The sequence below is a fragment of the Amblyomma maculatum genome, chromosome 11, assembly GCF_055883805.1.
Source record: "Amblyomma maculatum isolate TAMU_Amacu chromosome 11, ASM5588380v1, whole genome shotgun sequence".
Classification (NCBI taxonomy): Eukaryota; Metazoa; Arthropoda; class Arachnida; order Ixodida; family Ixodidae; genus Amblyomma; species Amblyomma maculatum.
Genome location: NC_139354.1, coordinates 32271436 through 32287038, shown reverse-complemented (window position 1 = coordinate 32287038; position 15603 = coordinate 32271436). Strand labels below are relative to the sequence as shown.

The following is a 15603-nucleotide window of genomic DNA, read 5'->3' as shown; positions in this document are numbered from 1 at the left end:
ACGGATAGGCTGCATGTATACTACGTCTATAAGGGAAGTAAATTTCATTCTTTTATGACTGCGCTATATACGCGGGATGACCAAGAGGAGACTCATTGAAAACGTTGGGTTTTTTTTTTTTCTGTAATTTTTCGACGTGTAGTGTGGCTTTCTTTATGACATTTTCTTTGTTGCAGTCACTCCTGCACTGGGTTCTAGGAGTGTAGGAAGGATTAGACAGCAATTCTTCAGGTTTGATGTTGACCGCCCCAGAACATGACAGAAGACAGACGGAAGCTGTCTATAGTATAGAAACAGAGGAATAAATGAAACTGTTGATAATAAAGCCCCCTCTACCCCCTCTACCCCCCCCCCCCCCCAACCCCCGCCCCCTTAAAAAAAAAAGGAAAAGAAAGGAATGGATGGATGGATAGGCTATTGTGGCAGTGCCATGCTGCGTCGTCTGCTGTCAACGACAACATCATGGGGGATTACCCAGCAAGCATAGCTTCATGTAAGCTCCCTATACCAAAGAAGCCACAGACATCGAAATCCTTGAGCTTATAATCTGGTGTATGGCTAGCTGCTTATTTAGGTAACCAGAACAACGGACTACATTCTGTGACGGAATTATGTATACTTGGCGGTTACTGCATGCAGATGTCAGTTGTATCTGGCACTATAATCTGACAATAACCTAACAGCAAGCTATCTTAAAAATGGCGGAGCTATGGAAGGATTTCTTCTGTCTGATAGCAAACGAAGCGCAGGAGCTTTTGGAGGGAAGGGGGGAGGCAGCACGCAAGAATGGACTCAACGAATGCATGCAAGTAAGAACGCAGACACTGTTGCGTTTACTTGCACTGCTCCAACGATAGCAGCGAGGAATGCACAGCGGGGAGGGAACGGTTCTTCACCTGCAGACGGCAAAACGCCCGTTGTCGTCTGCTAGGGCCAAATGTGCAGACGACGAGGGGAGGTTGGCGCGATGCCTATGAGAGGAGCAAACAACGAACGTCTGGATGTAACAAAACCATCTGCCCCTCGGCGGGGGCCTCGGGCCCGCCTGCTGCGGAATTTTGGAGATGAATGGCGATGCTGCTCTGCGAAATTGATCTCACGTGAAACGAATGACAGCAGACTCGTACGTGCTACATCGATATACTTTGAAAAGCAGTTCATATGCTTATTAAGAAATTAGATTATAAAATAACATAATATATAAATCGCCCGCATTGAGTGCGGTTGGCATTAAACATGGCCGTCAAATAGTGACTTTAAATAGTCCTTCCTTCTATTTTCTATTAATTTCATGGCATTATTTAGGGAGCCGTTTTTATGCAGCTCAATCATGCAAATTTAAGCAACGCAAAAAAAAAAAAAAATGAATAGAACGGAGAAATACTGAAACGACCGCTCTTATTCTTCGTTTTTATTAATGAAAGCTTTTCAATATCTCGATTTCAATCGACTGTAACCTGATGGTTATCGGCTTTGTGGGTACTAGCACTATACTATCGCGTTAGGCTATAGTGATTTTGCAGAGGTAATAATTTTATTGTTTCAATTACATCAAAAGAGTATTCATGCGTATAAAAACCTGTTTATGTCACTCTACAGCTAAAAATAATTTTCATTCTTAAGTTACTAGCTTCATGGCCTTTACATGTCAGTAACCAGCTTCATGGTCTTTGAAACTGTAACAATGTCTGCTAGACAGAATACATAGATTCTCTCAAAAATAACCCTCTATGAAAACTACTGTTCGTTCAGAGCATCCCTACGCTCCATGTCACCTAGAGCGTACGTGCCCATACCTCTATAATTCCTAAGCAGTCATAATTTCGAATTCATTCGCCAAAATGACTATACATAGTCGAAAATAAAACATTGCTATTTATTTGCGACAAATATGCATGCACATCAACCACTCATATCGTTATATCCTAAGTGCATGGCTCGCTTTCGTTCACTGACAAAAACTGTATTTGTAGTTTAAATTTCTTCGTTCACTTGAACTCAAGGCGACCAAAATTTGTACTCCTCTGTATGGCGGGTCTTCTAATAACTAAAATTTCCTAAAAGCAGTTATTTCGATATGACAAAAAATTACGAGGGACTTTAGCAACTAAAGTAGTGAAAGGCGAAAGCCTGAGTGCCGCATTCTGCTACACAACGGCTCTAATGAGTAATTAATTATTTAGTAATTCTTAATTCATTGCCATATGGCCATATATAAGGTACGCATTCGCGCATACTGTGGTGGTACTCTGTGATGATTGGTCGAGACCTCTATGACGTCATCCCGCCTCAGCCAATCAGAGCCGCCGCAAACTCGGGACACATTTTGTCCACGACAGCATGAGCCATTAAAGGCTTCCGCCTTAAAATTTACTGCAGGATCGAAGCCGTGCCTCCATCCGTTAGGTCCGTTGGGGTTAGCAAGTGCTACAGCTTCGTAAGAGAGTCGCAGTAACGCTGAGATTGCTGCCGATAAACTTTATGCTGACAGTGCTTTCGCACAAATATACATCGATTTCGGCGAATTAAGCCCTGACCATTATTTTTTAGTGCACTTTCTTTAACTACCGAAAAAAAAAAAGCACCGTGTTATCATAAGAAAAAAAAGCGTGGGGGGGGGGGGGGGGGAGTGAGAGGAATGGGTCTTAACTCCCTGTGTAACTTGACGAAACGCACTTGGCTCTAAAATTAATATTATTTTTATTATTTTCCCCGCTACACCTTAAATATTTAAGCGAAATACAAAAATACTTCAAGGAACTTCACATGACGCAAATTTCGTTGATTTCACCCAGCTGCGATTTCCCGCCTTCTTTATATCATTGGTTAAAGTTAAGGGAAATACCCTATGTAGGCACCTTCCATAATGCACTTAAATGCCATCGTTGGACGCCTGCTCTCAGTAACACTTTTTTTCCGTTGTATTTTGCAAGTCAGTGATGCGGACGGTGCGCTAAACAGGCTGCGCCGGGCTTATCTAATCAGATCTCCTGCAATTATTTCATTTTCCACTCCTTCCGGTTCGCAAGCTGCAGTGACAGTGGCCTATATATAGTTGCCAGCTGACAGGCTCTACGCACTTTGCCTTCCTTCCAGCATACAACGGTAATACTACCGGCAATACAGAGTTAAAACACGTTGATTGAAATTGTACTCTCGCCGTTTTCGAAAGCAGTTAAGAACCCGTGTATATTAGGAACCGCGGCTTTCGCGATGTCCAACCGCTATTTTGTAACGCAGATACTTGGCACAGCATGACGCGTCAGCGTAGGTAGTCGCACCTAAATTTCTTTGGTGTCTCTCGACTAAGCTGTCTTGCTGAGGGCAACCACTCCTAATATGTGGCGTTCCTCTGCTCTGTTCTACAAAAGTACGGTCACAAAACCGGCTCCGAGAAAACCAGGTGGGATGGGGAGGGGTCTTTTTTTCTCCAACGTGCTTCGGTGCAGAAAGAAAGGCGGCGGGTTTCCCTGCTGTGTCTATAAGACCCACGACGCCTCGCGGCAGCCCGAGTTGCGACACACCGGCACTTTGAAGAAAGGTACGAACACCCTGCACTAACGTACATGGCTGCACCGGCGGGCTTCAGGCGACGTATTATGAGCCTCGGCGAAAGAATAGCCGCGACTCAAAGGACGGGGAGCCCGGGGAGGGAGTTCGAGCGCCCGGCTCGAACGTTCGGGGTGGGGCCACCACAAAGGGCGGCCGAGCCGGCTGCTGCAACGGCCGCGGCCGCGCTGAACATCTGCCGCTCCGATCGTTATTGCGTGGCTCCCCCTTCGGGCCAACGGCGTCGCTTGTCGAGAAGTGGGCAGCGAGAGAGGCAGATGCTGGTGCAATTTTTATTTGTTTTGTAACGACCACGGTGGTTGGCCCTGGGCTAATACGGCGTGGTGAGGGGCGCAAAGACCAATATCTCTGTCCCGCGTCCCGATGACACGAATACAGTGATTCTCACCGAAATCCGCAGAGGTGATAATGCATTCAATGGCATACGTGCGTTGTCGTGCCCGTCTAAAAATTTGCAAATTGACCGTCTGTGCCGGTCAACTGGCAAGAACAGTGCAAGTTTCGTATATTCGAAGAGCTGTACCGTGTAAATTGCAAACATAAGCGCGCATGTCGTTAAACATAATCAAAATGAAATTAATTAACTCGACAATGCCACGAAATGGAGATCACCATTAAACTTCCCGCGGAATTTATACAATGGTAAATGGCAATGAATTGGGAAAAAGAAAACCTTATTTAAAGACTGAAGGAATGATGTCTTCGAAGTCGCCAGTGGAAGCCGCATGCAGTCTACACGATCTCAGTAGCGTTACAAATTGTGATCAGCCGTATATACGCTCGAGATCTCGCCGTTTTTCGAGAGGCGTTCTGATGGGGCGAGAATCAATGTGTTTCTACCCGTGCGCGGACACTGAGCTCGTAACTTTCCAAATATGCAGAACACAGTCTCAAGTTGAGACATTCATGCGTGGTTCATGAGCGTATTAAATTCGCTTGCCGCGTTGCTTACTGACAGTGTCATTGTGGACGAAGGCGTAGTCTCTCCGCTTTCGGTTATATACCCTCTGCAAAGGAAAATGTCGTGGGATCTAAATGGACTTCGTGATGTTGGCGAAACTCCATCTCACAGACGATAGCGCTGGTCGCGAGCCTTGCGCGACGTGTTTTGAAGGGCAGTGCGTGCCGTTTATAGGGGTGATGTCAGCTAACCTGGCACGCGCGCTTGACCACTGGAAGTGGTTGGCCGAGTCTTCGGTGGACGACTAGCACGACGGGAACATTGCAGGAGTTACCTCACTCGCACTCGTCTTCTGACTTCTACAATTGCCGGAGAAAATGGCTTAATTAAACAGCAAAATACTGAGTGCTTGTAGAGAAATACATTTTCATAATTGTTGTACAAGAAACTGTGCACCAAGTGGTTTTTCTTTTCACACTTATTTAAAGGGCGTGCTTTTGGAACTCCGTCCGATTTGAGTGGGCTGTCGTCATCCCACTGGTCGAGGCTGTGGGCGAAATGGCCAGGCAGCCGTCGTGCAATTCGGCGCTGCCGAGTGTGCCTCCGGGCGCGCGTTGATCCAATTGCGGCTTGCGCGCGATCAACGAGGAGGCGTCTTCGCGCCGACACGGTCGACAAGGTCGAATTGAAGCGCCGGCGCGCCTGGGGCATCGGCTATCAAGGCTGCGCGCAGCGAGAAAGGTGCGGCAGACCTGTCGACAAACTATTCGCAGGCAAAAAGCTGGTCTGGCTTTGTATGAAGTCCCTCAAGATGCCTCAGCTTGGGGCCTCCGGCGGAAAGCACTGAGGACTTTCTTTACTGACCTTAGTTTTGATGTCCGCCGAAGATTAATTATTTTTAATGCAGATCATTACAGGGCTATTATTTAGTCTTGTTCAATGACCGGTGTATCATCTGCCAAAGTTTATAAACGCATCGACAAAATGGTGTGTTGAAAAAGAAAGAGATGGAAAACAACGATCAAGAAGATCACGCGGCGTGCCGCGGAGCAGGCTGAAAGCAGGTTCGGAAACGTTACGAGAGAGAATACGCGGCGACGCGAGGGAAGGAACTGATGGAAAGATGGATGGAAAGGTGTGTGTGTGTGTGTAACGGACCACTACCACTGCATGAAACATTCAAATGCAAACCTCATCCACGAACTTCCAGCAGGCACCAAGCACAAGGTAACATTTTGTCAGTTGTTCCGGACGTATAGTGCTGTAAATAATACGCTACGCCAATGTATACACAGGTCGATAAGACGAGTGGTTATAACTCACTCAGATGCCTCTCTGACCATTCCTGGATCTTCCTTTCCACGACAACGCAATATCCAGGACGCCGACGGAGCACATGGCGCCTTCGAACACAGGGGCAACCGTCCCAGGGAAAACAGTCGGAGGAGCGGAGATGAATACTAAACAGCCGCGCGCGTGCCATGTGGCATGCCGACGCAGCCACGGTCGTGGCTCTGTGAATCGCGATAGCCGCAACGGTTTGCGAAACCATTTTCCGCATCTCTCCTACCGTATTTACCTCCCAAAATCCCTTTCGCACGTATACATAGAGTAGCAAGTCAAGTTTAAACGCTGGCTAAAAATTCAGATTGTTTTCAATAAAGAACTTTTGCTTTTTGGGAAACCGCGCGGGCGCTGTGATCGGGTCCTCCCTACGATGCCCGGACTCCTGCAGATGGATCTGCGGTCGATGACAACTCAGGCAGCCAGAATTGAGCGACCTGTAAAGTGTCTTGGTCATATGACTTGTCCGTGCGGGAGCTTTACCCATAAGAGTTGCGATACTAGACCTGTTGGTGTGGCATAATAGAAAAAAAAAAAAAACAGCGTGACGACGCATTGGATGAAATAGAGAAAACTGGCAGAGCGAGCACTAACCCCGGACATTTATTTTGTTGATCATGAATCCCTTGCAAAGAGGCAAGCAGAGCACAAATTGTTTTGTATTCACGAAGGCATTGGCGAAACGGTAAAGAAGGCCATGGGTATGCGTGAACAGGACTCAAGTTCAGGTTTCATGCAACAAGGCCAATGTCGATATTTTAAACCACGCCTTCTTTGCAGGGAACGAATTTTATGGCGTGTTTTTCGCTGTAAACAGACTTCCTGTCCTTTCTGCAGTCACCAAATGACAAAACATTGATAGTAATAGTATGGCGCGAGAAACGTCGGCACCGAATTCATATTGTCTTTTATGTAAAGTTGTTCGATACCCGACGCACACAAGGCAGAACAATGAAAGTATTTTGCTCCTATTTCACCTTGCGTTGTATTTTAGCATCCTGATTTTATTTCTCTTTTATATATATATATATATATATATATATATATATATATATATATATATATATATATATATATATATATATATATATATATATTTTATTATTTTTCTTGCCTTTTACAATTTGTAGTGTTTGTGTTAACTGTACCTGCCTTCATCAAGATTGTATTTACCCTCCCTTATGTAATGCCCTCGGGCCCTTAAGGATGAAATAAATGAAATGAAATGAAAGTGATCAATGTCTCTGTAACAGCCGCAACTATTCCGCCGGGGTTACATAGTCGCTAAACTTAAGTATTGAAGCTCTGTTTTTTCTTTATTTATTTATATTTACAGATACTGCAATATCCACGAGGGATTTTAGCAGGGTGGGGGTATAACATTGCGGGAAAAACAATAATCGTAGGCAACAGAACGAAGTGAAGTAAAAAATGCACTGCCAGATACAACAATATGAAGAAATAAAAATACTCTGTCAGGTAAATACAACAACCGTCACTTTTACTGACGCTTGTTGTATTTGTTGTTGTAGACGCATGAGCGCGTCTTTCAAAGTGTATAGGACGCAAAGGCATGCTTTCAAAGGCAGGTCGCCATGGCTGTTCATCTTTTAGTTACCTATAGAATGGGATAATAAGCAGTGCCTTTTTAGAACCGTGGTGCGCATACGTCCAGCATGCACGCATGATCAAGAGAGGGAGACTCCCATTCTTCCATCATCCGCCAAAATAAGGCAAGAAGGCATTCAGAGTTTAGGCTGCACGCATCAGGGGGGAAGTACCTTAAAACTCGGCACAGGAGATGTGTGAGAGTTCCATATAGGTTAAACAATGTGGGCACAGTCGTATGCCCAAATACAAACATTTCTTTTTTTGCACAATTTAAGGTTGTAATACCAGGAACATGTCTATGCCGTGATAGCCGAGCGTGAAGACCTACATCTTAGAGCGATTTATACGTCAGAAAAATATTGTTTAACGTTGAGTAAATAAACTTAGCATTGTTTTCGTTTCTAACTGCGTGCTTTTTGACGGTGAACACCATGTATATATGCTTAGTAATGCTCGCCAAAAGTTTGGCCGTACCAAAAGGCTGGGAAATATTTTTCAATTTCGTTTGCCTTGCGGTACAATTCTGTTTAGTTGTCTACATTTACAATCATGTTCCGTTTGCATGAAATTATGCTCCCCAATGCAGAGGAGTTTCTGCACATCGGGAGTCCTATAGTGCTCTCTTGATACATCTTCGGATGAGAGAGTCTGATTTCCTCTTTTCATCCGCTCTAAGATTTAGGAAGAGTGTATAGTAGCACACTCAGCTAAAGATATAAGCCTGTACTAGCTTCAATAGGCTTCTCTCTCTAAGGTCTCTGCCTCTAAGGGAGATTCTCCTAAAGATGTCTAGAAGTTGCGACGCGTAGTCGTCTAGCTTTTTTATGACGCCGTCACTGCTTTCATCAGACGTGCAGGACCTTTACTTGTCTTTCTTTACGTACGCGAGTTCCCCAATTGTTAACATCTGTACTGCGCGACTTCCGCGGAATTTCTTTCGCAAGCATATCGCAGCTATATGCGGACTTTGCGCACTCCGATCTTTTGTTACAACGGCTTCTGAGGTCACGTGCTTGTAGGACAGGAAAGAGTTGAGTTACGAAGCTCTCGCACGCGCTCTGCCTCGCAACCCAGCTGTCTCGAGGTTCTCAGGCACTATGCATCCTGCATTCTAGAATGTTCGAAAGTTGCTGCCTGGCGCCTACTGCACGGCATTTCTTCCTCCAAGACGTAGCCAGTGACAAAGTTAGCAGTTTCAAGACTGCTTAAGGGGGGAAAGGGGGAAAAGGGGAGGGGGGGGGGGGCGTCTAACTGCTTAGAGAGACAGACTATGAGAGGCCACTGTCCTTATTGGTCTTCGACTTGTGTAACATTCCTTCCACACGGAGCAGCGGCAGCAGGAGCACGTGGTCCAGCCAACTACTGACTCGGGCTCCATCGACCTTTTCACGCTAAGAGCTTCACACCGGATGACAACGTCACATGGTACTCTTATTCTCCTCAACCTTACGGTGGCGCGGTGCAATGGACGCGAAAAGCAGACCGCGAGGCCGGCCCCGCCGTAGCACTGACAGCCGCCACGTGCCACATCTCACAGACGCGTGGCGCACACGCGACCTCGAAGACCCCCCCTCAATGTTGCTCGACTAAACAGGAGGGGGGCCCGAGATCTTTAGTGCAAACGGAAGCCTTTTGAGTCGGACCCGCCTGCGCGCACGCAAGGTTTTCAGTTTTGTGCGTGAAGACTGGCCGGAAAGAGGAGCCCGTAAGATCGGCGGCGCAGATCTGGGGTGGCCCGGTGTGCGAAACAGCTGCGACAAGGGCTCGCCCCCGCAGAGGTCCCCCCAGTCTTTTCAGGCGTTCTTCCGGCACGCGCCGCCAAGGGTGCAGCTGCTGTTCTGCCACGCGCACCATGGTGTTGTTGTGAAGGAACGGGAGGAGGGGGGGGGGGGGGGGGGGAGTGTTTAAAGCAGGCTGCAAGATGGGACGGCTGGTTCGACCGGAGACACGTGCCGGCTGCTACTGCTGCTGCAGCATCCCGTACGGCGAACAAAATGCGCGGGGGCAACCTCCTCCTCTCGAAGGAAGAGGTCAGCAGTGGGGCGGAGTGGGCGCGGAAACGAGGCACGCGTCGTCGCGTGCCAGCTGCGTGTCCCGTGGTGGCGGACCATCTGGCGGGAGGGGAGTGGGCCCTCTCACCTTCTCTCTGTTTCTCTCTCTCCCCTCGCCGTATAAAAAGGCGGCGCGGTATCTAGGCGCGATTCACATCGCTCTCGCTTTGGTTGCTAGCCGCACACTTTGCGATGAGCGTTCACAGTTGAAAGCTGGTTCTCCTCTGGATTTTACTGCGCCGTCCTGTGGGATTTGATTTCCGATCCATCGTCAATACCGAGCAGCCAAGATGGGTCGCGGAGGCATTGACGTTTCGGTGAGTGTTCTGCTCTCTTGAAGCGCGTATACGTTTAGCTGAGTCGGTGCGTTTCTCTGGCACGTACCGTGAGTGAAAATGCAGCAGCTCCTTTAGATAACGGCTCTCGACGCACCTTTCTCTGGCATTTTTATCATTCCAATTGGATGCGCCACTTTCGTGTTCGCACTTCTGTTCTGCATGATCGCGATTGATTCTGTGCGCGTTAATGCGTGGCGAACGACGCTTCCATCATCTGGAACAGAAGCACGATTGCATTATTGGAAACAAGCTTGCTAAACCATCAGCGGATTGTTTAGCAGCGTTGAGCTCGAGGTAAAACGGCTGCGAGGCGCATGAAGAGGCATTGAAAAGACATTGATTGTGTTGCTTTCACGCCAGTGAATCAATACATCTCTCTGTACTAAACTCGAGCGGTAGCAGGCTAGTAGCAAGAAGACAACAATCCAGGATATTACTGTTCCAACTCGTTCGTTAGAGGAGTGGCAGGTTTCTTTCAGAAGCGCACGTCACGGAAGGTTTTCGTATCTCAAAGCGTGAACCGCTCGCACCTGTTCTCCACATCCCGCTGCTGGCGTGACTAAAAGCCGTTAGGCTGGGCATAGATGTGTAGTGAGGGAGCTCAGGTTTTGAAAGTGGTGCAGACGACACGAAAAGACGGTTGCGAGGAAACGGCGGGAATAACAAAATGGAAAAGGGGGGGGGGGGGGGGGGGCGCAATGATTGGCACTCCTGCATTTCCTAACCGGTGAAGCTTTTGTTCGTTTATCTGGATATGGCGGGAAGCCATGCAACGTCTTCGGATTTTAGTAATACCGTTTCTGCAGGAAGGCGTTGAAATCATTTCGTCTATATTTTGGGCTCCAGCGAGGCGCACTCTACTCATCCAGTGACTACTTTTCCTCTCACGACTAATGCAATGCAGCAAGTTGCTGATACTTGTGCTTGCACCTTGAAGTAGTAGGAGCCACACATTTACAAGCGCTCTTGCCAGAGAACTGTGCTTATATGTGCTGCAAGGGTTTTGTTCATCAATTTTTTTACTGCCGTTCAATGCCCATCGGGCGATTAGTATGTACCTAATGCGGCGTGCTGCATGCTTTCTCTGTTCGCAGGCGAGCGGAAAGAATGACAGCGTCGTCCACAAGCTGAACTTGGACACGTCTCTGGACAACTTCGACCTATTCCACAAGAGCGTGCTTCCCTACCAGGTCCCTAAGGTGACGCCGCAGACTTCGCCCCGGATCGGTGGCACGCCTTCACCGAAGTCCTCCAAAGATGACTGGCTGGCCCACTCGATCGAGCAGGTCTGCCGCAAGACCCTGTACAAGAATGTGCAGTACAGAACGGTCAATATGTCATCAGAAGCAGACCGCGAGAAGGATGTCTGTCACGCGCCGAAGGACAAACTTCCAGAAAAGCCAAAGATAGATGTGCCTGCCTCAACGGAAGCCACTAGCAAGGTATCATCGCTGCCTGGAATGGTGACTCCAAACAACAAGGCTGCCAAGGTGGACAACCTGAAGACACCGGAAAACGCCAAGGTGCCCCACCGGACACCCAAGACAAGCACGCCCAAGGGGGCATCATCCTTTATCAAGCGGTGCCGCAGGGGAAGTTCGTTCCGGCTGCTGCGTTCTTCGGAGAAAAAGAACGTTCGTTTCGCTTCTACGGAGGACCTCAGCGCCGAAGAACGTCGCTCGCCCCCCGATGGCGGAGATGCTCCAGAAGTCGACGGCTCATCCAATTCCAGAGCCAAGGCCGAAGAAGCTCTCGAGAGCATTTATGCCACCGTCAGTCCCATTGTGCCGACAGAACTTCGGGATGTCTGCCGAAGGCTTCCTTTTGCCGATGATGAAGAAGAGGCGACCGAAAGCAAAGGTCAAGCTGACCCGGTGACTCCGGAGTGTTCCTTTGTGAACCCCGCTGCCCTTCCCGAGAGCAGCCCTTTGGGCCACTACCTGCAGTGGATAGTTGAACAGTAAGTGTCACATTGCCTACAATTTCTTCCCTATATAGTATAGGGACATTTCTGTGACATGCATGGTCAAGTGCTGTCTTTCTTTATTAGACCACAACTCTAAAGCGCGTTTATTGCCATTTCAGGTCGGGACTCAGTTCTGTGCCCAGCGTTCAGCAGTGGCTCAAGGCAGTGCGTCTCTCCGTGGAGCACGAGTGTCTCAGCGCCCTGCAGAGCAAGTCCCTCACCAAGGACCCTGCTCTTGCCTCTGTCCTTGAGGTTGGCGACGCACATGGTAAGTTGAACTCGCATTCTGTGCTGTTACAGTGTGTATACCTTCATACCATCGCAAAAAAGAAGCTCTTGTAGGCAACTTTGTGTCACGGAAATAGCCTAATAAAACAGCACATTGTGTTCGGCAATTCGTTCTAGGTTAGAGTTGCGTAGCTTATGTCGTGTCATGTCGGAGGAAGCTGGTGTTCTGAAGAATGTGTCGCTTCTTTACAGACGCCATCACATCCCTACAAGACCGCGTCGACTCAATCATGGCGACAGTGACGCACGTGACCAGGAGGTTGGAGCAGGGCCACTGGCTCAAGTTCTGCAGCAGCACCGCCGGCCTGAGCTCGGAGGTGAACGACCTTCTGCGAGACTACAAGCCGGTCATCTACGGATCGTCGCCTTACTCGCGGAAGGTCGAAAGCCACCTTTATAGGGTGCTGCAGAGCCTCCGCGAGATCGGAGCTAGGCCTAACCGCAAGCCCGCCGGCCCTGCCGAGCTGGAGTCGATCAGATCGCTGATGGCGGACATCAGAAACACCGTGCAAACACTCAGCAACTCCCTCATCTTGAAAGATCTCGAGGTGAGTTGATTTCTGTGAGCAAATACGTTGTCGCAGTTAGTTTCACTAACGAATAATTTAAGTCCACTGGTGGTGGAACAAATAACTAGCCCATCGGCGCAATGGTTTCGTCAAATAACAGAAACGCTTCCCTCGTGAAACAACAGCATAGCTAGCAGGGACAGTTCGCACGCTGTGCGTAGATGGCAGCACTGGTATTTGAATTTAGCACCTCATTCTGTGTCTTGTTCTTTCCCGTAGAAAATCGTCAAGATCAGCCGAGAGAACCCGACATTCGGCTGTGCGCGGCGAGCGGTGGCTGCGTTGAGCAACCTGGGCGAGACAAGCCCCGATACCTGCGACCTCATCGCGCGCGTCGGAGGCGTCAGCGCCATCCTGGCGATCGCCCGGGACCCCAGCCTCCGGCAAGTGAAGTGCGCCGCCGTGAGGGCTCTGACCATCATCTGCTGCCACTCGGTTGCCATACGGCAGCTGGAGCAAGCGGGCGGCATCGAGTGCATCGAGAGGACCCTCAGCGATGCGGACGCCACACAGCAGGAGAAGTGCGAGGCGGTCGGCCTGCTGGCCCAAATCACGGCACCATGGGTGGACTGCACCGGTGGCACGCTGAGGCGCATGACAGCCAACATGGACTCCCTCGTCTCGTCCCTGACCGAGATGATGGAGCGAGCCCAGAGCGGAGACGTGTTCCTGCTGTCGGCGGCTGCGCTCGCCAATCTCTCCTTCTTGGACCGCGTGGCCCTCGAATGCATCCACAAGCACAAGTCCGTGCGGGCCCTCATGCTGGCGGCCAGGCAGAAGGACCTCGCCGGCTCCATCTTCGCCAAAGATCAGGTGTGTTTTCCATGTCCGTGTTGTACACGTAGTTCTTGAGCTGTATTAGAGTAGCGCAATCCATTATATTTTCTGCTATTTAACTCGCTAGTTCCTCAAGGGAAAAAAATTCGTTGGATTTCACGGCGCTAAAGTGCGTAACACGTTTTGCAGCACAGTAAGAACATTTATTTGTATTAATGAGTGTGCGCGGTGTTGGCAATGCACTGGCTCTAGAGGACTACATAGTACACTAGTATGCAGGAAACATTACAATTAGGCCGGCGATAACGATGTCCTCAGCGACGGCAGAGGTCATATATAAACACACCTGCCTGACTAACGCGGCAGACGTACATTGGAAAGAGAATGACAAAACCTAACGAAGTCTCGAATTTCTTCACAGGTGGCGACCATCCTGGCTAACGCTTCTGCCAGCAAGTACTGCCATGCGGATATAGTCGAGTCCGGCGCGCTGACTCAGCTCATCTGCTATCTGCAAGTGCGTCCATCCAGCCTGCACAGCAGCGGGGAAGTCGACGCCTGCGAACGCGTCCTGCAAAAGTCGGCCATCGCCCTCGCCCGCCTGTGTTCCAATCCAAGCACAGCAGGTGCCGTCCTGGAGATGCAAGGTGCGTTTTCGGCTCCTCTGATGTCAGAACTTAATGCTTGAAGAAATTGTTTCATGCTTAATTTGAAGAGCGCTGCATAGGGATAGGTTTTCAAGCTAATTATAATATAGCATTTTTTCTTACAAACATGTTGCATGCATACTTTTTAAGAGGCTAGAAAGTGTTTTATATCGAAAAGCTCAGAACTGGCATTTGAGAAGATTTGGGAAATCGGTCTTACAGATAATTGCGATAGCGAATGATGTTGGCAGACAATGCGCATTTCACCAACTATAAGGTTCTTGCCGAGTCTTCCATCAAGCTGACCTCATTCTTTTCCCCTCTTCTTGCAGGTGTGCAAAGGCTCGTCCGACTCTGCAAGGAGCCCAAGGAACGTAACAGCAGTAACTCCGTCCTCGTCGCCTGCTTGGCAGCGTTACGAAAAATCGCCTCCTCGTCTGGCAACAGGGAACTCGGCGATCTCGGAGCCGCAGAACTTGTGAAGAACGAGCTGTGGGACTCTTTCCAGCAGTACTCCATCACCCATGAAAGCTACGTTTGAAAAGCGCTCGAGAGAATCCATGTATTTATTTGTACATATACATTCTTACTGTTATACGGGAACACAACACCTGTCGGTATACAGAAATGTAAAAATCACCAAAGAGAGAGAAGCGGAGGACCTACCGTGTGCTAAGTCAGCGCAAGCCTGTCTCTTCGACATAGGGTCAGTCGAAAACATGGCAAGTCGGAACGTGATAGTCAGCATACCTTCACATGTATCGCAAATTATCTATTGTGGCTTATCAGTGCACATGCGGTCTGCCCGTTAGCACCTGCTTTATGGATGAGTTGGCTAGTTCTGAGTTGGTCTGTAAAGTAGCTGAGCTGTAATTGTATCGCAGTGGTGCAACGAATCTAGTCAAACTTCTAGTCTTTCAGATTATGTAAATTACAGAAAAACTATATGTTCTCGCGACTATGTAAATATTCTGCCGTTGAAGAAATTACTTTGCGCAGGATGTTGTTCATGTACCATGGTTTCTCCATTGTCCTCTGTGTTTGTTCTCGTTGATACATTGTAACTGTACGCCGCGTTCTGAAGTACAGCTCGTGACCAAAGACTTGTGCTTATTGCTGTTCTACGGTGCTTCACCTGTGTTCACATATGGCGAACATTTTATATCCGACTTAGTCATTCCGAGTGAGGTTTTTTGTAGTCAATTTCTGCTTGTGTGTAAATAAACTATTCTGGATATTAAACGCTGGATTTGTGTTAATAAACACGATGAGCTCACCGAATTCGTTGTCCGGTTAAAATATCGGTTGGACAAAGCCAATGTGTTAAATAGTTTGATGGTACTATGAGGTTAAAAATTTAATCTAATACATCAGAATTAAGCACAATTTAATGTCACCTTGGATAAAGTGATTTGTTTGTTATTATCAAAATTGTATCCTTAGGTATAATTCTGGATGAAAGGCTTACAAAGATATTCTCTTATAAAAAAAAATTAGGTAAATGGACAACGTATACTTATCCTGTAGCAAATACCACAGAA

At 48.2% G+C, this 15603-nt stretch overlaps 1 protein-coding gene across 2 annotated transcripts in view; it reads left to right on the top strand.

Moving 5' to 3' along the window:
• The window catches only part of insc (spindle orientation adaptor protein inscuteable), a 40000-nt gene extending 24697 nt beyond the window's left edge, over positions 1-15303 (top strand). Inside the window, exons 1-7 of one of the 2 annotated variants that reach the window (XM_084584934.1) lie at positions 9397-9794; positions 10910-11775; positions 11901-12049; positions 12262-12617; positions 12858-13451; positions 13837-14062; positions 14395-15303. In XM_084584934.1, coding sequence (XP_084441060.1) covers positions 9768-9794; positions 10910-11775; positions 11901-12049; positions 12262-12617; positions 12858-13451; positions 13837-14062; positions 14395-14603 — 2427 coding nt within the window. In that variant the 5' untranslated portion in view covers positions 9397-9767 and the 3' untranslated portion in view covers positions 14604-15303. Of the gene's footprint in view, positions 1-9396; positions 9795-10909; positions 11776-11900; positions 12050-12261; positions 12618-12857; positions 13452-13836; positions 14063-14394 lie in introns of those variants that run through there. The other variant, XM_084584933.1, reaches the window with a different exon arrangement.
• Positions 15304-15603: the final 300 nt, after the last annotated feature.